This window comes from Mobula birostris, chromosome X (assembly GCF_030028105.1).
Source record: "Mobula birostris isolate sMobBir1 chromosome X, sMobBir1.hap1, whole genome shotgun sequence".
In the NCBI taxonomy this organism is placed as follows: domain Eukaryota; kingdom Metazoa; phylum Chordata; class Chondrichthyes; order Myliobatiformes; family Myliobatidae; genus Mobula; species Mobula birostris.
Genome location: NC_092402.1, coordinates 8495060 through 8517404, shown reverse-complemented (window position 1 = coordinate 8517404; position 22345 = coordinate 8495060). Strand labels below are relative to the sequence as shown.

General features: G+C 42.1%; 2 protein-coding genes and 1 long non-coding RNA gene across 8 annotated transcripts in view; 1 reads left to right on the top strand and 2 right to left on the bottom strand.

Annotated features, from left to right (window-relative positions):
* Positions 1-256: 256 nt before the first annotated feature.
* LOC140191571 (homeobox protein Hox-B3a-like) lies at positions 257-3685 on the bottom strand. 2 transcript variants are annotated; one of them, XM_072249085.1, is made up of 2 exons: positions 3241-3685; positions 257-2408 (listed from the first exon to the last, which is right to left on the bottom strand). In XM_072249085.1, the coding sequence occupies exons 1-2, from the start codon at positions 3653-3655 to the stop codon at positions 1639-1641; spliced, it is 1185 nt and encodes a 394-aa protein (XP_072105186.1). In that variant the 5' UTR covers positions 3656-3685; the 3' UTR covers positions 257-1638. The 2 variants fall into 2 exon arrangements, with proteins under 2 accessions (XP_072105186.1, XP_072105187.1); XM_072249086.1 differs by having other exon boundaries at positions 715-2411; positions 3241-3655.
* LOC140191578 (homeobox protein Hox-A4-like) overlaps positions 3683-22345 on the bottom strand; it is a 21746-nt gene continuing 3083 nt past the window's right edge. The window contains exons 2-4 of the mRNA XM_072249093.1: positions 21345-21517; positions 6924-7004; positions 3683-3771 (exon numbers count right to left, since the gene is read on the bottom strand). Coding sequence (XP_072105194.1) covers positions 3706-3771; positions 6924-7004; positions 21345-21517 — 320 coding nt within the window. The 3' untranslated portion in view covers positions 3683-3705. The remainder of the gene's footprint in view (positions 3772-6923; positions 7005-21344; positions 21518-22345) is intronic.
* LOC140191582 (uncharacterized) lies at positions 11445-17346 on the top strand. 5 transcript variants are annotated; one of them, XR_011883843.1, is made up of 5 exons: positions 11445-11559; positions 11818-12617; positions 13816-13885; positions 16225-16373; positions 16940-17346. It is a non-coding gene; the product is annotated as an uncharacterized lncRNA (long non-coding RNA). The 5 variants fall into 5 exon arrangements; XR_011883842.1 differs by lacking the exon at positions 13816-13885; XR_011883840.1 differs by lacking the exons at positions 11818-12617; positions 13816-13885.

Genomic DNA, 22345 nt, shown 5'->3' with positions numbered 1-22345 from the left:
TCTCTTGCAGGTCCAATGACTGCTCTGCCCAGACACCACGTGGTGTCTCATTACACCGGATGGAAAGTTTTTACCCATTAATTCCTGAATGTTTGTGTAAGTCTCTAGACCTTGTTTGGTAATAAAGATATTTACAAGCTGAAGAAGTGCTTTATTCTTTAGTTTTGCAAGAAGTAATAATTGAATACTTACCGTATACCCACTCACACATTCCACCCCCCCCCCACACACACACACACAGACGCACACAAATACACAGGCCTTGATATTAAAACAATATAGACTAAGGGCTCTCAACCTTTTTTTAATACATGCCATGGGCCCCTACCGTTAACCGAGGGGTCCACTCGTAGACCCCCAGCTTGGGAAACCTCGAAAGAGACAGAAGACAGCAGAGAACTAATTAGGCAGCACATATAAAAGAGACATTGCCTCAAACGCTACTGCTAGTGTGTATGTGTGTTTATGGGAAGACAGGGAGACAGAGAGAGAGACAGACAGACAGAGAGAGAGAGAGAGAGAGAGAGCTTAAAGAATGATTGCAATAGCTTTGTTATCACATCTGCCCACTCAAAAGTAAGGCATTGATGCACAATGTATGTTAGTGAGCTTCCAGTTTGTGGTGGATGTATGGTCAGGAATATATCATCCATACAAGAAAATATGTTAATAAGAGATTTATTCCAGAATTGTTTGACAGACAACTGTTAGCAATGGGAATAACTACAAAGAAGGCAAGGAGTCTCAGAAAAGTAGGGTATGCTATATTTTTCTAAACCAAGACTATACAATTACTGTCCAATTCTGTTCCCATGCCTATAATATAACTAATTACATTATTTCTTTTAGGTACAATGGTAACAGAAAACTACAATTTTGCCCTAGTTTACATTAACTAAAATAAACTTGTTTACAGAGACGTGAATACAACTGTCTTGACAGGAAAATACTAAAAAGTACAGATTTTTATTTTTTTATATAAATACGTATTGCCGGGGATAAATAATACAAAAAAAAAAGAAATATTTTCCTGGTATTAATCAATAAATATATCTGAATGTTCACCAGAATACACACATATTGAAAGACGCACCAGCTACTCAATTTTTTTTAAAGATTCCTTCAAGGCTGAGTTAGAATTGTTTGCCTCACATGAGCTGTTTCACCCATTCAAATGTAAACAATAAGTGCAATACAGGTGTCCAAAGGAAATCAAGCATCAGCAAATACCCTCCCCCCCAAAAAAAAGTCTTCACTTTTGCTTTTCTCAAAGGACAGAATATTTATTCATTTACCCTGTTTCACGTTAAGTCCAAGAAATAAATGTGCAACCTCTAGGGGTGTTTTTGCATTACCAAGTATCATTTCTACCCTAAAGATTGTAATGGTTGGTGGGGGGTGGGAGGTGGGGGGAGGTGGTAATCCGGTGGGGAATAGGGAGCGGGGAGGATGGAGTGAGTTAACGCTACATAGGAGGGCAGGTTTGATGAGGGGGGCAATATAAGCAACATATATTAGTACAAGCCAGCATACATGAATAAGAAGACTCAAAGACGATGGACCAAAGAGGACTATTGTGGAAAGGAGAGAAATAATATGATTTACTTTTCCTCAGTCAAGCTCCCCCACTCGCACCTGCTACAGATGGGTAAGTTTGGGAACTTCCTGAATTCTTCCCTGAGAAGGATGATGCGATGAGAGGTCCGTGTAGGTTGGATGTGAGTCTCCGCAAGGTCCATGGGACTGACCAGGAGTCATCTGAGCAGCACCATTGTAGTCCATGCTTGTGGAGGCCGGGTGAGAGAGATGATTGAGGCCGAACAGAGAAGGCCCAGAAGCAGACATAGATTCCACATAGTTCCCGCCAACATACACTGGACTGCTCTGCATGTTTGGCGTCCCGTAGCCTCCATTCCCCTGTATCGCATGGGGATCGTACTCTGGAGCAGTTCCGGGATATCTTTTCTGCTGTTGACCTGGGCAACTTTTCATGGTGTTTTGGTAACTCGTGGTCATGGCATAAGCGTTCTGGTGAGGTTTACTGAAAGGCGGAGGTGAGGGGTCGTCGTAGGCGGAGTTGTTGGCCAGTGGGTGCATGGCGCTCACGAACCCAGCGGGGGCCTGGACGGAGAGTGGTGGGCTCCCCGTGGGTGACTGCCCCCCAGAAGAGCTCACCATGCCCTTTGTCTTCTGATCCTTCTTGTACTTCATCCGGCGGTTCTGGAACCAGATCTTGATCTGCCGCTCGCTGAGGTTGAGGAGGTTGGCCATCTCGACCCGGCGGGGTCGGCAAAGGTAGCGGTTAAAATGGAACTCCTTCTCCAGCTCCACCAGTTGTGCGCTGGTGTAGGCAGTGCGTGCCCTCTTCGAGGCAGATCCCGGAGGGCTTTTGTCTCCACTGACGCTCTCTGCTGTGAGCAATGAGATAAAAAAATAATAATTACTTCTTTAAAGTGCATCCATCTGAACAGCAAAATTCTCTAAATAAATTTGATAGCTCTTAAGTGAAAAATAGCCCCCCCCCCACCCTTCCCCTCAACACACCAAGGACCTCGATATTCTCATCAAACAATACTGGAAGGTTCTATCACCCCAATACCAGAAACAAAGAGTACAAGGGTTTCCCCAGAATTTAGCAAATTGAATTTGAAGCATGTTTAGGGTAACATATTCCTCAGTTGGAGTGATGCACTTAAAGAGGGCAGGGCAAATGCTGTTTTGAGATAAGCGAATGAATGGAATATTTTTTGTCCTATTCAAGCTCAAGATATGCTATATTGGAGTTGTCAATACCTCTGTTACCAACTATACTGGTAGAGCAAACTTAGGAGTACTCTAGTTTATGACTTTGTAGTAATTGCTTGTGTTTTAATGGATTACTTTCTTTGATGTGATATCAACTTTCTGGCTTCACAGTCAACTGGAACGTGACCTTTACGCACACTGGGGTTGTTTAGAAACAGTGACATGATGTATATATCTCCTATAATTACATGTTTCAATATCAGCTTCAATATAAAATAATAACAAATTTAGAAACCGGGTATAAACACGAGGGTAGCTTGACTTAGTGTTAACAGCGTGTATATCAACAAAGTGTTAAAGTATTAAGCCAGGCTTGTTTACGTTCTGAACACGTTTGGAAATGTTTTCGTTTTTTTAAAAAAAAATGTTTTGACTTAAATAACCGTGCAGCCACTCCATTTGGGTACGAAAACGGCAAAAAGAAAATTCGTGTACCTGTGCTGGGACTGCTGTTATTTTTTTGCTTGGAGTTGTGCCGTGTCTCCTTCATCCAGGGGAATATCTGTTTGGTGAGGCTGGGTGTGGAGGTGTGGGAAGACTTGGGCAGAGTCTTGCTGGTGCCTGGCTGTGTCGCGTTGCTGCTGGGGTTTTGGGGAGGTGAGATAGGTGGAGGTTGGCGGTGCTCTGGGAGGTTCGAACGCATGCAGCTCCCATTGGTGTCTCTAGATTTGGCATGCGGACCACTGGTGCCAGCCGGCTGCAGGGAGCAGGCCGACCTCTGGTAATCACCCTCAACGTGAGAAGATGGTGGATAGGGTTCCTGCGCCACTTCGTAGCTGAAACCATTTGCTCCCTGGTATGTGTATCCACCGAACAGAGTACAGTTGTCGTAGAATGTCGTTTTTTGCATCTCGCAGTTTCCCAATATTTATTTCACAAACTGTCAGGGTCCTGACACCCTTATCGAATAACATTGGCACCCCGATTCACGTGACGTTTTCTTCCAATAGCCTCCTGGCAGTTGACCTAAGGTTAGAAGACCCACGGAATAATAGTGGAGCCAGTATGAATCTATCTTACATACTCAAAAGCAAGTGACATGAATAGCCCTCACAAACAAGCACGACAGATGCCGTGCTCATACCGATTCCCGGCGCTTTTTTTTAAAGTCAAAACTATAGGAGAGGTGCGGGTGGTGGTGGGGAGGGAGGGGGGAGAGGTTGAGCGAAGCGGAGGGGGAATTATCTTACGGTGAGCTCTGATCGAAGGCTACACATTTCGCAAATTTCTCCCCCTGCAAAAACATTTTACTCGCGTTCAGATTCAACGCCGGCCTGCAGCTAAAATTTCCGGCCTAGGCCGTGTTCCAAAAAAATGATAATTGTTTATACCATATATACATATATAAAACTTCGGACAAACTCAGCCTTGATAACAGCACCTAGCTTCGTAAACTTTCACAGACAGCTCAGTTTAACATTAAGGCCATAAAAATTCGTTACATATGATTTTATTGCAATTTGCTTGATTAAGTGTCACGCTGTCAATAATGTAGATTAAAAATCTGACCTACCGCCTAAAATTAGGTTTACGATGATTGTTATAAAACGGAGCTGCCAAAGCCTCAGCCTTTAAATGTACAGCGAACATGGCGGGGTGAGATTTACCCTGCAAAACATCTGGTTTAAATTGAAGGGGCTAATGGGTGTTTCAGTAGCTACGGATTTAAACTTTAATCTGAAACACGCTTTTATAGGCACCGTCATTTCTTGCTGAACGCGGTAATCTAAAACCTGCGTCCTTCGAATCCTAAAACACAGCCGCGAAAACGTTGGGGGGGGGGGATATCAGAGAAAATGTCGCACACATAATGTGGTGCTGAGAAGTGAACACATTATACACAGGAATCGAGACTGTTTTTAACGCAGTTAAGTTTGGCTTTTTTTGGGGGGGCAGAGAAAATAGCTTGCATTAGCTTTAACGTGGCCTTTTGGGAGTGTTTTACTTTGAGAGGGGAAGGTGAGGAAGCGAATGCTTTTGTCTCTATCTGTCTCTGCCCCCCTGTATAAACTGGATACTGTTTTTTTTAAAGGACGGATCATGCCTAGCCTTGCGGCGGTTTTTAGGAGTCTTTCCACTTCCCCGCCGTAGCTTTTTCCTTTAACTATCCATGATGAAGCGGCAAGTTATTTCGTATTTTTGAACGACAAAAAAAAACAGGGGGTTCTGTTCTCTCTGGCCAGCATTTGAACCTTTTTTTCTTCACTAAAATGGGATAATAGCGATTGTCTTGGAAGGTGCTCTATAATTTGATGTATGAGAGGTCAGACGACCAATAAAGATTTTTTTTTTTTGTGTGTGTGGTAAAGAGATCGTGGGTTCCTGGAGCGGCTGGAAAGAAAAGAGTGAACGGCGAGACATCCTCGCTGCAATCCAGACGCTCTTAAGATTCCTGAGCGTTTCTACTACTGTTTCAGATATTCGCAGCGTTTTCTAATTGTTGGGGTTTCTGCTCGAGACTTTAATAAAGAAAATATAATCCGAAGCAATTGCCAGAATTATTAATTACACGGCGGAGCTCTGGCGGCAAATGCTCTCTAGAACTATTCCATTTTGAAAGAAAACGCGTCATACTGAGATATTAATTTCAGTGACTGGTTTTGATTAATATATTGCAAATTGTGTGGTTTTTTGGGTTGAATATATACTTTCTGTCTATATCGTACGGAATAGCTTTCTCCAGTGCTAAATAAGAATGAACGATTTTAAAGATAACGATTCACTTTGTAGCTTTAGTAGGTGATGGGTTCTCAGTCAGATAAGACAGCGTTGGATGTACATTGAAGACCTTGTCTTCGTGATAAAGATTAAAATGAGCTCGCGAAATTGTTTCTTTTATTTTGTACAGAAACCCTCCTTGGTTCTTATTTAAAAACTAGAATTAAATCTGATGATTTTTTTTTTTGCTCAGAACCATCCCAGAAAGAGATTGGAAATTATATTAGTAAAACAAAATCAAAAACAGTTAAATCAGTGGAATTCCTGGGCAACTTAAACAGAGTGGATTTAATAAAATATATGCAACTCCCGCCCCAACCCCCCGCTCCCAATTACGAACTACCTGCTTCGAAATCTACAATTTGGAAACGGTAAAAATGCGATGTTATAAATCTTTGTTCAACGTTACACCACGGGTCGGATATTATCTTTGTTCTGTGAGACAGGCTCGGGTTCACAGCCCAGAATATATATATATTTAAAAATCCACGCTGAAATGCTGGGGCCTTTCATCTCACAACGGTACATTTTCTACTCTCCGCTACTGAGCGGAAAGGTTGAAAAGTTTTTATATATATATATATATATATATATATATATTTATTTACAAGGACGCAAACACACACACACACACACACACAGACACACACACACACACACACACACACACACACACACACACAAATAATAAATTCCAATAAAATGAATCGCCGTCGGCTGGATAATGCGGCTGCACTTCGGGGAAGACCAGGAATGTGGCGGAGTTTTAAGTGCGCCGCTGAAACTACAATATTACAGATAGATACAGGGAGTGTGTGTGTGTCGGGGGCGGGGGAAGGTTTCTGATTTGGATGGTGCTTTGAGAAAACTGAACAAAGCCGGGATATCAAGCGCGTCCCAGTCGCCGGTTGCCACCATGTTTCGGGGCTCGAAGTGTGCAGCGTCTAAGAATTCACTTCTCCATGATTCCCACACGCGGTACCTGCAGCTCTTAATCCTTACATGAACGGGGAGGGGGACATTCAAATTGCCAAAAAAAAATATACGGGGGGGAAAAACAGCCACCTTGGTTAATAGGACAACAATGGGGAGGGGAGGGGGGTGGGGAGGGAAGTCATTAGACACCTTAAATTATATAGAGCTCCGTAAAACGCCGATGTAAGTAAGTCTTAACAAGTGAGAGCTTGGTTTTGGAAAATACTCCAAATCAGCCCCCCGTAAAACAGGGACGTGGAAGCGGGTTCGGTGTTGAATTCAGATGCAAAGTGAACACTCGCTGCGTGAAAGGAAGCTCAAGCTTGTGAACTCTTCTTGAACCGAGATTGGAGTCATATGGTCATAAATCACTGGGACATATACTCCGCCATTCACGAGTGATAGCCTCTTTGAGTCCAGCTTACCTTAGCCGCTGACGATAGATGCAGAGCAAGACATAATATTTCAGTTTCACCACGCAATCGATAAGCAGGACTTCCCAGATTCTTTTTTATAACACATGCAAAAAAAAAAGGAGAAAGATAAAAACAGCTGGTTATGGCGCAGAAATTCACTCGTTGAAGGCTACGGCAAAGAAAGGCGAGATGGCACAGCTGAAAGATCGGTAGAAAGCTCAAGGCTTGAATGGACAGCACTGATATTATTGAGCCTTAGACTGGTACGCCCTGCTTCACAGATAACAATGGGTCCTCAGCGGTACAGGGCAGAGAGATCTAGAACGAAAACCCCCATATATTCGGTATGTTTGTTATGAATATAATAATATATATATATTAAAAGCACGTTTTTAAGGGGAAAAAACGATTTCTTTCTTGTGCAGGGCAGGCAACGAGTGTTAATCCCCTCGAAACACAGCGTCACAAGTGGAAAATTATGCTAATTAGCGACGTGGAGGACAAGGCCTGGAGTCGGGTGGCCAGCTCGCTATTTGCTTCACGTGCTTGGCAATTATGTGTCAGTTTATGCTAATATATTTTCAGGCAAAGAGAAGCATTTCAGCCTCCAAAACACCATCCATGCAAGATATTACAATTTTTTAAAAAAATACGGTGGTGGTGGTGGTGGGGGGAGGGGGAGGGGAATTAAAGCCCAACTTGCCCCCCCCCCAAAAAAAGGAAAAGCATTTCCATCTATAACGCTGTTTGCTTAACTCGCGACTGGTTCATTAATCAATAATTTAATCACGGCAAAGGGAGAAAAGAAACTTCAGAGCCACTGGGCGCGGTGGAAAGGAAAGAAAATGGGCGCAGTGTAAAATGGGGAGGGGAGGAAGGGGGGGTGAAAGTCGGGGTACAGGCTCCCCTCAGCATTATAACAACTCGCCAGGTACAACAGTAGCAGCAACTCTTAAACTTTTAATCCGGTCTTTTGTGTTGCTTGGGCATTTAAAGTGAAGTTTGGATATATATGTATATGTATTTATTTTTTTTTAAATTACCCCTGAGAATGCTGAACAAAAGTATTGTCACTTGAGGAAAAGCGAACGAGAGAGAGAGAGAGAGAGAGAGAGAGAGAGAGAGAGAGTATATGGATCTTAGCCCGTTTTATGTATACCGTTGGCTCTGTCGTTTATGGCTACGTAAGATTTATGACTCCAAGCACCCTAGCTGTAAGCAGTGCAAAAGGAATAGATGTTGTACTAGTTGAGTACATGAAAGGGGAGCTTGGAGGACGTGGGAGGAAGGAGCTGCTAAAGAACCTACAACTCTGCAACTTTTTTTAAACGCCTTCCCACCATGCTTTCATACATTTTTGCAAACTCCCGTCTTTTTTTTTCCGGGGGTGGGGGGAAGGTGGGGTGGGGTGGTGAGCTGTTGAAGGAACGATTCAGAAGTGTGAGGAGGCCTCTGGGACAGTTCATTTTCTGTTTGGATTAACAAAGACGAAGGAATGATATTTATCCAAATGTGTATTTTTTTAAAAAAGAAGAAAAGCGCGCAGTGACTTTGCACGACAGCGTTCCAAAGTGATCTTCGGATTTTTACTGTTTTAAAGAAGTAACAGAGAGGGGCCAAGCGTGATCGTGTATTAATTTTCTTCCCCACCGTGAGGTGGGTCAGTACCTAACAGCACAACTTTCACAACTGGACGATATCTGTAACAGTCATCCCTCCCCACCTCCCCACCCCCGCTTCCCCCCCCCCATTATTATTTGGTCTACAAACTCCTTTCGCGGCTGGGGGGGGGAGGTGTGGAGGTGGAGTGTCGTTTTCAGAGTTGCGGACTGTTCCTAACACATCTCCCTCAAGATGTTATAGACTTCTGCCGATTTTTTTTTATTTGCACCAAGTAGAGATTTTTTTTTCAAAGTTTGAACCTTTTCGTGATGGTAAGGTCTTTAAATATGTGCTTGGGAAACGCTGCAATTATTCCTTTCGACCCGTGCTCCTGAAACAGCCGATTCCAGTTCACTGAGAGCAAAATATATCTGATTTTAATTTGGCTCCCGGAACGTCGGGAAATGAACACTTTGCAGTCGCCTTAAAGCATAATATTCTTAACATGTACATTATATTGTCTATAACTGTTTATCTAACGATTGCTTGATCTCTCTTCCTCCCCACCTCTCTCCCCCCTCTCTCTCTCTATCTATCTATCTATATCTATCTATCTATCCAGCCAGCTGGCCAGCTAGCTATACCTATGTAAACAGGATGCCGGATTATGGGAAACAGTGTGTATGAAAATAGTCTGACTTACCGTAATATCACTGTGGATTTCCGATCCAAGATGTATTTTCTGCCGGGGTCTTTATAAAGAGCGAAGACTGGAGGGGTGGGTGGGGGGGGGGGAGAAAGAGGCAACTCTTTTGATCAAAGAAATCGTTACAAAATCGAATCCGTTGCTCGCGGCCTCTGAGGGAATCGACAACGTTCCAGCAAATGACAGGGAAAAGTAACAAAAAGAAATAAAGCGGAGTGTAAGGAATGACTGTGTATTTTGCATGGACGGTAATTTACTAGAAATGGCGCCAAATATGAATACTAAGAAAACTTTTCAACAAGCCTTGTCCTGATCACCCAAACAGATTTCAATTTGCTGTATATATTTCTGAAATTAACCTGTAAATCATTTGTATTTAATCCTTAAATAAAGTCGCACTACAAACCGTTTTTTTTAAAGATAGCTTTCTTAAAGTAGTCGTTACATTAAGTGTTTAAATACCACGCTAGGACTGGAGGACACGAATAAGTTTCCTTTATTGTCTCTTAAATGTTGTGTACCTATCATTAAGAGGCACAGAAACCTAACCAGCCCTCTTTTTAATAATTTGGTTAAAAACGTTTGGCTCAAGTCGGTTCATGGGCCTTCCAGAGGCATCAAGTACAGAAAGCGGGCATCACTTTGGAGCGTTGGAAATTTCCAATGTGTCTTGCGTTCCGCCGCCAACCCCCCCCCCCCCCCTCGAACCACCACCTCCCTGTTTTAGTTTCAAAGGTTGTAAACAATCGAATGCCGAGGGTGAACGATTTGAAAACTGGATTTCGTATTTGAAAATCACTTGGTTGGTGATATCCTAGGCCCCCCTCCTTGTATAGAAACGTAAAGATGGGCCTCGGCTAATAAATAAAGTAACGAAATTTGAAAATAAAAGTTTTTGTGTGATTCTGTAGCCAAATATCTGTTACTTTCTTTTGGTCCCAGATGGCAGCAATTTCGTGAAAATAAATCGACCAAGTCATGTGTTACTTCCTTCCATTAAAAAAAATTGCTTATTTTCGCCCTAAAACCTCTATAGTTACTCAAATCTTTACGTTCGTTTCTTGTCAGCTCGCTACCACGGAGAGGCATTTATAAATGATCAAATGGGGACGGCAGACAACAAGGAATAGGAGAGCGAAGGCGAGAGTAATGTTACTCATAAAGGTTATCTAGTCATTCATAACGAAACGCCAGAACCGGAGCAGAACAAAGGGGGGGAAAGTAAGTCTGGGATACGGGTTTGTGCAGAGATTCACCTGCTGGTTTTAATAAACGAATGCCTCCTGTGTTTTCATCATAAAACTAGGAGCCTCGTTAGTTTATACACAATTGCTGACTTTAATGGATTTTTGAGGGATTTATTCCTGAACAGAATTCGGGAGTTGGGAGGAATGCGTTCGAAGGACTCAGCTCTTCGCTGCGGACGGTTAAACTCATAAATTATTTACCTTGTCTGGGACAACAAATGTTCATGAATCACCGAGAGTGAAGAACAGCTATTTTTAAAATCATTATAATGCGAGGGCTTACCGATTTTTTTTAAAAGGAGAGAGAGAGAGAGAGAACGACGGAAAAGAGTATTGATACAAAGCGTGTATAGAGGGCTGACTTGGGACCTCTGGATCCAGCACATTTAAGACTCACACGCGCGCCTTTACAGTTTTGAGTTAAACGCAAGCGAGATTTCTTCTGCCGCCGAAATAATTTACAGTCCTTAAGCATCAGGAGGATATTTAAACATTTGCAGTTGGACTAAGTGGATTATTTAAAAAAAGAGGAAGCAAAATATGTATTGGCTCATTGTGACAATTATAAGCCTCTCTCTCTCTGAATGACCTGTCTTTGAATAGCAATAACTCACCACATTAAGGGTCAATCAACGGGAGGGGTTGAAATATCTCGAAAATAAAAATCCGTCCCACTATCCCAGGTTTTCTCTGCGATCGCTTATAATCCTTTTTTTTTGTTTTTAAGAGATATTGCACGGCACGCAAAGTCTTCCCCCTGACCCGATTTGTGTTTGTTAAATGGCCTGATGTAAATAATCAGGGTCCTGACTGACTGGGTGATCACAGCCCGGAGACACAGACGAAGGCCCTCCATCCAAATGGCAGAGTATTGCGTTTGTATTATGCATTCACGTGGTTAGTACGTCAACGTTTCCCCATTTTATACAGACTTTACCAAATGTTAATTGAAATCTCCCCCCCGCCCCCCCCCCCCGCTTAGTGTTGGATCACTGAAACATGCAGCTCCGTGCATTTTTAAAAAATCTCGCATTTTAGCGGATAGCCAGACACTGCGTTCTTATTGTTTTATGTAGAAGCTTTTGTAAAGGTAGGTTGTTCTTTGTTTACATATATATATAAGCAAATTAATATAATTAGCTTCCTTCAAGAAAGCTAGTTCAGAGAAAGGAAGAAGTTGAAGAACTTTCTCTCTCTCTCTCTCTCTCTCTCTCTCTCTCTCTCTCTCTCACTCGGGCTTTCTCAGCGTGAACTAAAACAGAAGTTTAATTCTCGAGGAGCCATGTCGCCTGTTTTCGATCAGAACTGATTTCTTCTTACCCTCCTCCCCACCCCAACTCTGCCGTAGAACGTCTGTGATGGCGGGCCTGGTTCTACACCCACGCGCAGCCTCTCAAAAGAGTGAGGACGGCGAAGTTAAACGCCTTGTTTATCCCTAACAAGCAAAGAATTGGTTCACAGCAGTGCACGGTCTTTAGCAATGTGGCCATAGATCCGATACAGAATGAGCAACATGTCTCCGATATAAGGAAGTCTGGAACGGTTATACCGATTATACTCAGAAGGTTCTATTAACTTTCAGAGCGATGCAGATTTACTTTAGCATAAACTACATCGTAATTCATGGAACTCGAAGAATTTATTAAAACATATATATATTACAATATGATTTGTACTTAAGCACTATATATTTTACTTACAAAGAATATTATATATATATGGTACTCTGTTTTGTGACGATGTCGTTTTATGTCATATACAACCTATGAAACTTGTCTCTCTGGGCAGCCATAGGAAAGTATTGGGCTTTTAATATTAGACCGCATTTTTTTTTTAAGAATGTGTAAAACAAGATCTCCATTAAAAGGTGCGCATTTAAACCGATTTTTTTGAGTAAAAACTTACAATGGCGAATATTAACCGTGCAATGCACGTGACACAATGTACATTGGCACATTTCCAAATGTACGTCTTCATCTGACCTATTAATGCATAACTTGTGTTTAATGTGACATTTGACCCGTGGCACAGTGACGTGCTATGAGCTTCGGGTAGTTGCCTCGCTTTATTCGTGGCCTCTCGTTCTGACTTTATAAACTGCTGAGAAGATAACGGGCACCTCAACCTGACATGCTTACAGAAATAAAGGTATTCGATTAAGCTAAGTTAACGGGAATGAAGTTTTTTTTAATATTTGGGCTGGGGGGGAAGTGGGTAGTGTTTAAGAATGTCTGGCTTGGGTCAAAGGCAGATCAATAGTGTTACTGTACAAGTCAGAACAGTGGGACCTTTGATCTACCAAGCTAAAGCAATGACAAACTCTCCTCTTGACTTACCGAGATACGTGTGAGAAACTGTGCAGATGAAGGAGTTAATTTTTAATGAAGGGTATAAAGCGGCTCTTCGCTAATGCACAGAGGAGGAGGAGGAGTAGCGTTTCGGTATGACATTAAGAATCCCAGTTTAGTCTGTGTTGGCATTCAAAAAGGCAAAACAAAGGTGGTACGAGAAAAGAGACTCGGGGTTTCGAGTTTCAGGATCTATTTTCACCCGAGCAAAACGCCCCGTGCTGCAAAGATAGTTGAACCCGCTTATGTGTCTAAAACGATCAAAATTCAGTTTGATTACATCTAGATCAATCCTAATACCTGCAGTTCGAGCCGTCTTCCTCCGCGTACGGCATGATCGGTACATTTTAAGTTTTGCTCGGGGCTTGGCCGCAGTATATGAGATGATTTGTTGCAAACGGGAGAAGAGGAACTTAATGCGATGCAAAGCAATTTTCTGCTAGCATCAAATTCCACCTTATCGCCAGTCCTCTATCTCGCTACCAAACGCCTAAGGAAATGGCAGGCTGTTAAAACATTTTTTTTCGTTGGAACAAAATGTTGTTACTCCCATGAATCAGAACAAAAAAAAATTGCCCGGGTTTTCTTTTTTGTGCGTGTGTGTGTGTGTGTGCGTGTGTGTGTGTGTGTGTGTGTGTGTGTGTGAGTGTGTGTGTGTGTGTGTGCGTGTGTGTGTGTGTATGGAGATATTATTGTAAGGTGGCGCAGAAATAAGAAATAATTGTATTACATTCTAAAATAATTACTGCATCCCGAACAGTCTTTAGCGAGAAGGAAATTGCCTCCAGATGGAATTAAAATAAAGACGTGACCTTTTTTTTGGGAGGAACATCAAAAATTATACATATTGTTATTTTTCTTTCAACTAAAAAAGCCGTGGGGCTGAGTTTTAAGTCTAACAACACGCGATTAGGACTTTAAAGTAACTTTAAAAGTCGCGAGTACAATAGATAAACACTGTTTCCCAAGTCATAAATCATGAGTGTATTCATCTTCAGGATAGTACCCTATCTACAAAGGGTTTGAAGCTCTTCTTTTCCGACGCAGAGGTGTCAAGAGCCTTCAAAGGTAAATCCAAACCAAACGTTTAACTACTTGTAAGTTATTTCGGAAGTTTGGGGAGGGGAAAAAAGTTTTCTGAAGTAATCTGCAGTTTTGCTGAGGAGGGGGCTGTTGGGGTGCGAAAGAAGGCACGGCCGTCTTAATCCATCACACACACACACACACACACACACACACACACACACACACACAGCAGTAGTCCACGGAAACCAACTCGGGACCCCTCTCTCGGATCAGGCAAGGGACCGTGAATTATACCCGCCCTGGAATTCATAGCGAACTGCTGAGGAAAGTCGGTAAAGCAGGACTTCTCCTGCGACAGCGCACAAAACGCTGGAAGAGCACAGCAGGCCAGGCAAGAGCCTATGGAAAAGAGCATCTCTGGAAATTTTCTTGGCTCGCTTTACCTGTTGGATGTTTGGGACTTGGAAAGACTTCCCCGACTTTGGTGTTTGGCCATAGGTGCTGTAGTTTAACTACATCTCCACGCTGCACCTGCATCCTAGCAACCCCCTCCCCCCCCCCAAAGGTTTATTGGACGCTGGTGAATTGTTTCTAAAGCCGCATTTTGGAAAATCTTGGGCGTGTGTTTGAAAGAAGCATGGGTGGGTGCGTCCGGTAGTTAGACCAGCCGATCATACAACTAACGCCACGGAATATCAACCAAGACCCGATCTTTCATCAGTTCAGAAACTTAATTCATTTTGGATTGATGGGGTCGGGGTGGGGGGAAACAAAATCATGAAGTGTAAAATAAAATCCAAAAATCAGAGACGAACAGGACGAATCTATAAAAGGGAACCCAGATAACATGGTGAAGTTAACACGTCCTTCAGGAAACGGGATGGTCGGTGAATGTTGGAAATGGTTGCCGAAGGAAGTAGTCAGGGGAAATGGTAGCCGGGGTCCTTTATTTAAATGTCGGCCACCCTAGATATGCTGTGAAATATATAGAGAATGAGAGGGAGGGTGGCGTGGGTGAGGGACACGATACGTAGAGGGGAGAAAGAGGAGGAATGCAGCGAAAGTCGGGTGTGTGTGTTGGGGGGTGGTAGGTAGAGAGTGATAGGGAAGTGGGGTGTGGGGGGGGGAGTTCGGGAAGGAACACGGAATATATGGCGACAAAAATCCACTTCTTGGCGCATTTGAGAACCCCTCGCTGAACAACCACAACAACAACAAAATGTCGTCAGCGCTGAAGGGAGAAATATACTCAGTAGAACCGTTCAAGCGAATTGTATTTTAAAATTAGTTTCGTTTTGTATTATCAGTGAAAGGTCAGAGGTTGGAGTTATTGCATTTTCACTAGTCTGTGAGCATGCTGCAGGAGCAATATAATTTATTACCTTGTCTTTACTGGAGCTAATTTGATCGGTTATTGAGATACACTGAGTCGCTGCAGTCCTGAGCGCCACAGCGGTGCTTTTAAAAAATGCCCATTGCCGAATAACTTTTTTTAAAATCCACGTCAATTTACATTAAAAACATGAAGCCACGTAGTCCATATTTATACATGTGTGGAGTACTCGGCCTATGTTGAGTAACACCATAGGTTTTTAATTGACAAAGAGCTACCAGTGGAATTTTCCTTATGTGATATCATGATCTAATCGTGTGCCTTAGTTTTATTTTTATGTATATAATTAAATGCTTTTTTCTATAATATTGCCCTGTTAGTCAAGAATAAATGACACGATTTTATTCCACCTTTTTTTTCTTTTAACGGTAGTTTATTGATGGACTGCAACGCTATATTTCCTCTATGGTTCGCATTACCAGTTAAATGTTACGAAATTTTTAAGTGGTAATTTAATGTCACGCTCTTCTCCATGGATGGAATCTGGTGGAGTTCTCTATATTAAAGACCTAACTTTTTTCATCAATTTCGGACAGGCTTGCCCACTCTAGAGACGCGCATCAAATTGGGAAGGACGTGATTAATTCCGCTGAGAATCATTTCCTGTACATTATATAAACATCTGATGGGAGCTATCGTTACCTTTGGGTGTGTGTTTATAAGATTGTTCCCTTAGACACCCTGGTGCATTGTCGTCAGGTTAGAAAGCTTTAGCTTAAATATATATAAACGCCCTTAACCTGATGGTCGGTGTGAATAGAGACTGTAATGTATTTAAGGGATGAATGCCAAAACAGAAATGGAATATTCATCAAATTTCACCAACAGGGTAAGCGATTAAAAAAAAAGTTAAGGTGAAAGGGCCCAGAATTTATTTTTAAGGAAATATCCTTGGAGTTTGCATGGATCTGTTGTTCCCTTCTTGCGCTCTTTTGCACTAGTTATTGAATTTAATGTTTATATATGTATGTCTTATTATAATTTACAGATTTTAATTATGTATGCTGCCGCAAAGCGACCGATTTCACGTCAAACGCAGGTGATATTACAGCTGATTCTGATTATTTCAAACACTGGGTCGTGATCTGCAGGAGAAATTGCGCAGAAGCATCAACAAGAGCTAAAGGCAAGGAGTAGGTAAAGACCGGCCAATGTATTGTTCGGCGTGCTGGAATTTTCAGATATCTTGCACATTGCGATTTTGCCTTGCTGTCTCTGGGAGACTTTGCAACTACTCTTCGCAGGGGCGCTAACAAAGCCTTCAGGAGGGGCTTTTTTTTCTTGATCCAATCTCCATAACAATATCAGGGCTGCTTTAAGACATAACTAACCTCTACCAAAAGGAGAGACTGTAAATTGCTATTAATAGAATAGTCTTTAACGTTTTCAGAATATGAAAGAATAGTTTGCCTTTCCGGAGCATGCCATACTTACAGATGAAAAAAAAATCACACGCTAACTATCAATACTGCTGAACGAATGTCGCACCATTGTGCGTGATTCATGACTAGTGGGGGCAACCAAGTCACATTATTTTTCCATTCTGGTTCTAGAAATTATCAATTAATAAAGCCTCAATTGAATTCAGGGTCAAGCTCGCAAAGAAATTTACACATCCAATAAGCAATATCCAATTGGGTTCTAATATCGATTTGCTAATGCCTGTTCCCCCCCCCCCCCCCTTTCTTTTAATCTTTTCTCAGGAGCCTTTTTTTGGCAAATGAGGCAAGCCGGAATCTTGAAGGCCTGTACATCAACTGTTCCCATTGGCGTCTTTTCCTTATTTACAAAGTCCTCAGTGTCACTCAGAGAGAGAAGCAAGATTATGGATCACGGCCCGATTTAAAAACAAAGGATCACGGGCTTTGGTTCTGTGTATGTATGTGTGTCAATCTGTGTGTAAGAAAAAGAGAAGGGGTGTGTGTGTGTCTGTGTGTGTGTGTGTGTGTGTGTGTGTGTTTTAGGGTGGGGGTGTGGGTGGGGGCGAGGGTTGAACTGGAGAATAAAATCACGGATAAAATATACATCGGGCACAGTTCACTATACCATCAGCCAGCTCTCCACTTAATTCAATGTCTGTACTTGATTTCAAATGTTGTGCATTAAACAATGAGATGGTTAAAGTGCCTTCTGATTTTTTTTTAAATTTCATCGTGCTAGCAGACACAATAGTCACATACAAGTGCTGCGTAATTGTCAAAACAAACACTTAAAGGCACTTCAGATAATCATAATTAAAAACGACCATTAAATATCCCTCAGTAAGAGAAAGGCCGCCATTCAGTTGACAGATAATGGTAGTTTCAGAGACACGCGAGTTTCTGCACTGATGTTCCTTGCCTCCTGCAACCATTAATATTTAAAGCCAATCGCTGAGTTATTCTAATTTTACTACATAAAGGTTTGCACTAACGATCGGTGTTAAATGTTACGCTGCTATTAATGGCTCCGACTTGACTGGCTGGCGTCCAACCGCAGAATAAAAGGAGCGGGAGGCTCCTGTGGAAGTCTGTTAGTACTTCCCTCATTTTCAAAATTGGGTTCTGCAATTCATTTCCGATCACCCAAAGCGCCTCTTTTAGGAGGGATCTTATTCCAATAAGAGGTCGCGTTTTAAAGAATTCATAGAAAACCATCTATAATTGGTAATCACGGATGCAGTAATTCAAGACCCCCAGCTATAGCTTTCATATTATGATCTGATCTATTGCTACAAATGGCCCGCAATAATCAACTCCGGGGAGAGGATTGCAACCTTCCTCATTCCTGAATATCATCACTTGCACATCATTCTCAAAGAGAATGATTTATCACGCAGACGAACACAAACAACACTCTCTCTCTCTCTCTCTCTCTCTCTCTCTCTCTCTCTCTCTCTCTCTCTCACACACACACACACACACACACACATACACACACACACACACACACACACACACACACACACACACACACACACACACACACACAATGGCATCCACAGTACCGCTGACATATTTCGCAATAAATCAAGAACCATTGCCACAAAAAAAGATCAATGAAAAGATGGGAAAATAAACAAACGTACCACCGTGGTAAATTGAAAAATAGAAGGAAAGGCGCTATTTGTCAAATGTTATGACAGTCTTGTGTAACATAAATAACACACATAATATTTACATATGGAGACAAGAGACACTGCATCTGTACTTACAATTATCCAGCCCACGGTGTGGCTGTCCTCTCAAATTGTTTTATTTCAGCCTCTCTCTCAAGTTAGAGGGTTGTTTTAAAAAGGACAGTAGAATTCACGTCAGACACAGAGAGACCATGCCGGCGATTTACCGACGAATACATATCTATTCAGCAACAGCTGCATTAATTATTTAATGAGTCACGTGACCGAGGGGGAAGGGGGGATTTCAAATTCACACTCCAAGGAGAAGTGTGACCTTCCACTCGGGAGAGCGAAGAAATTCTTTCATATTCTTCGCCACTTTTTTTTTGTCCCTGGGCTCGCATGTACCTATTGTCTAATGGTCGCCTTTGCAGAAGTGTTGTCGGGGGTGCGGGTGGGGGGGGGGGGGGTTGTTGTGTGTACGGTGGTGTTCAGGGGATCCCTTGCCAAACCTGAACTCGGTTAGATGTGGGGGAAAGCACTCGGGCTTTCCGAACCCTCGTCCGGACATGTTTCCACAGACTCAGATTCTACGTGCATCTCTTTTATGTGACACCGTTTGTGATCTGGACCTTGCAAATTAGAACTAAGAACCCAACCTAGCAGTTTAAAAAAAATCACTTTGCCACCTTTACATAGAGTTGCATATTGAGTTAAATCACGAATTTCCTTTTACAATTGGCTATTTTAACTCTTCGTTTCTAATACACCAACGTCCTTTGTATTACTTTGGAACGATATTTATTAAAAATAAATGCATTGGCTGTGAAGACCACTTCTAGGTATACTGCTAACAACGGCAACAGAAGCAAACAGGATTAAGAGAGGGAGGGAGGGAGGGAGGAAGAGAGAGAGAGAGAGAGAGAGAGAGGGAGAGAGAGAGTATCCACCAGTTAACGGAATTAAAAATAAGTCGATCCAGAAATATTTTCTAATATAAAGTGATTTGTTTTGAGGTTGAGAAAAAAATCTATTATTACCAGGAAGGAGTCTGTACGGGTGGGGTAAACCTGCTGGGAGTAGCAATTAAAAAAAAAGAATTCTATAATCCTAGTAAGAATCATGCCCCGAGAAACCAATTTGACACAGTACTGTCTAACTTCTTCGCGTTTCAATATTCTCTCTGTGGGTGCTTCCTAAAGTGGAGACCAGCAATATAAGTTGCGGTAGGATTTCTCCACAACAGGGCTAAAGATTATTTCGTTATACGTTTTAAAAAGAATCGATTTTATATAGTGTGTGTTCTCTCCCCAGAACTCAGCCTTTGTTCTCACCAGAACACACAATAAAACAATAATATAATTTAACATAATCCTTATATACCTCATCCGTCATAGTTATTGCTTCCTATAATGGTGAGAAAATTTGAAGCCCTTTGAAACAAAATAGCAGGTTAGCAAAAAAAACCCAATAAATTGGTAAAAAAGAATCGAGGGGCGGGATTTATAACAAAGACATTTTATTCGTTTATCTAATTCTATAGTTTGCATTTTTCAAGGATTTTTCCCTCTAAATTCCATAGCTAATTATTGCATTGACGAGCTTCCCTATTGCCAAGGAAATTTCAACCTTTGCTTAACATATTGAAATGGAGAATTCGGCGTAAAGTTGACGAAACTGAGCTTCTATGTGAAGACCTCCTAATAGCCACTGACTCTTAAAGCGTAAACAACTGATATCTAATTTACATTCTACCTCGGGTAAGTATCGTTTGAATTACAGTTTCTGTGTAAATGGTGTGGTGTGACTTCGGAAATGGTATGCTATTATTAAAACTCCAGCGTATCATAACATTATAAAGAGGGACCTCTCTCCCTCACCATCACCCCCACCTTTTTTCTCTCCTCCCCCTCACCCCCTCCTTCTCTCTCTCTCCCAATCTTTCTCTCTCTCTCTCCCTATCTTTCTCTTCCCCTCGCTCTTCCTCTCTCTCTCCCTTTCTCCTTCTTCCTCTCTCTGTCTCTCTCTCTGCCCTCCCCCCACTTCAAAATCTCTCCAGCTCGCATCATTTTCTGTCCCCTAAGCAAACGATATCTAAAGACAGATGAAGTCAAACCAGACCGGAATCCAATTTCTACGGCAAATAGGCAGGCAAAATTCTTAAAAAAGAAAACGCAGGCGGGCCTGATCTATATTGTATGTTGCCGAATCTTCAACTGAGGAGCACCATGCCCAGAGCAGCGGTTCATCATTAATTCCACTGAGGATCCTTGGTGGTGATCCTTAAAGGTGACTGCAAAGTACAACAAACGCCATTCCACAACCTACCCTTAACCATCACAGAATATTCAAACAGAGGGACCTGATATCATACGTTCACGATTAGTCTGCCTTATTCAGGATGAAAGCAACTGCATAACACGTCAATCTTGTCGCGACGCAGCGTTGACCTGGAGTTATATATTATTATGTGTGTGTGTGTGTGTGTGTGTGTGTGTGTGTGTGTGTGTGTGTATGCGTGTGTGTATATATATATATATACACACACATATATATATATACATACATACACACACACACACACACACACACACACACACACACACAAATATATATATATCCTGAAGCACTGAGAGTGCTCAGATAGAACGGAGTCATGTCTTAAAGGTCAAGGGTTTCAGGGGTCAGACCGCTAGTATAAAAACAGCTAATCGGATAGAAAAGTTGCCCTTTCCGTGAACCCTTTCCGCCGTCCTATTGAACAGGCGACTTGCTGATTTTATTCCAAAAGATTCAATATATATTTTCTTTTGGAAAAAAAATACCACAGGGAGATAAACACCACACGCCAACTATGCAAGCAGATTCTTTTTGGTTGACGTTTTCCAAGACACATGCACAGCAAATAATGTTCACATCTAACCTGTCAAAGGGACCAATTTTTAAAAAAATTATATATATATATATGCAGTTTGGAAGCGACGAATGAATCGAGTTTGTTTTGGCGTTACCTTTCGTTTGGCTATTTTCCATTTTCCAGACCTGAACACTTTCCCGGTTTTTAAGCGTGCTTGAGAGGGGGAATCTTCCGATGTAACTGAGAAATTCAACGCTCTCCCTATATTTTTAAAGAACCGTCCTTGGACGCACACCACTTTTCTCTGGGACGAGCCATCCAGATTTGCTGTTGGGTAACAATGGGAGAAGTATTTAAAGAAAGCAATGATTAATGATTTTAAGTTAATTCTCGCATTTTTTTTCGAACCTCTCTGCGTACAAATAATGCCTGTGAACTTTAGTTGTATAGCCTGCATTCAAAGCTGTTGGCAGCAGTCAGGCGGAGAGTGTGGGGCTGGTTTGGCTGTTATCAGCGTCCATGAATAGAGGGAGAGGGACAGAGAAAAAACACAGAACAGCTTCTGCTGAGATGCAATGAATAATTCTTATATTATTAACTAAAGAAAATAATCCGCAACTGCGTTGCTCCCTGAAAAAGATATTACAGTTGAAAAATTACATTTCAGATTGTTTTGGTTTCTTGGAACACCGGGAAAGAGGAAACGTAAAGCACGTATACATTGGTTAGTGAGGATTTTCGCATATAGGCGACAGATTGTAAATCCTGCCCTTGTCTCCCAAGGCAAAAATGTGTTCTTTCCTTTTTTTTAAAAAATAGCCAACGTTTCTTTTCTTGTGTGCCCTTTTTCAACAACTGAATGTGCGAATTCCCTTATGCATCGGGGTTGCACGATGCAAAAACAACGGTCTATAAACATTAGTCAGATAAGGACACTTTGCATAGTGTTCAGGGCAGTGATCTTTTGCGGGATGCGTTGGGAAGAAATAGTTTTGCGGAGAGGGGGGGGAGAAATAGAGAGAGAGGGAGAGAGAGGGAAGGAGGGAGGGAGAGGGTGTGTGAGGGGGAGAGAGAGTGAAAGAGAGATAGAGAGAGAAGGAGAAAGAGTGAGTGAGGGAGAGAGAGGAGAGAGATAGAGAGAGAGAAGAAGAGAGA

Excerpts from the sequence above, each read along its gene's own strand:
- LOC140191571 (XM_072249086.1), bottom strand. The coding sequence starts at position 3,655 with ATGCAAAAAACGACATTCTACGACAACTGTACTCTGTTCGGTGGATAC. Across the intron at positions 2,412-3,240 it reads TAACAGCAGTCCCAGCACAG|CAGAGAGCGTCAGTGGAGAC; the intron begins GTACACGAATTT and ends CATTGCTCACAG.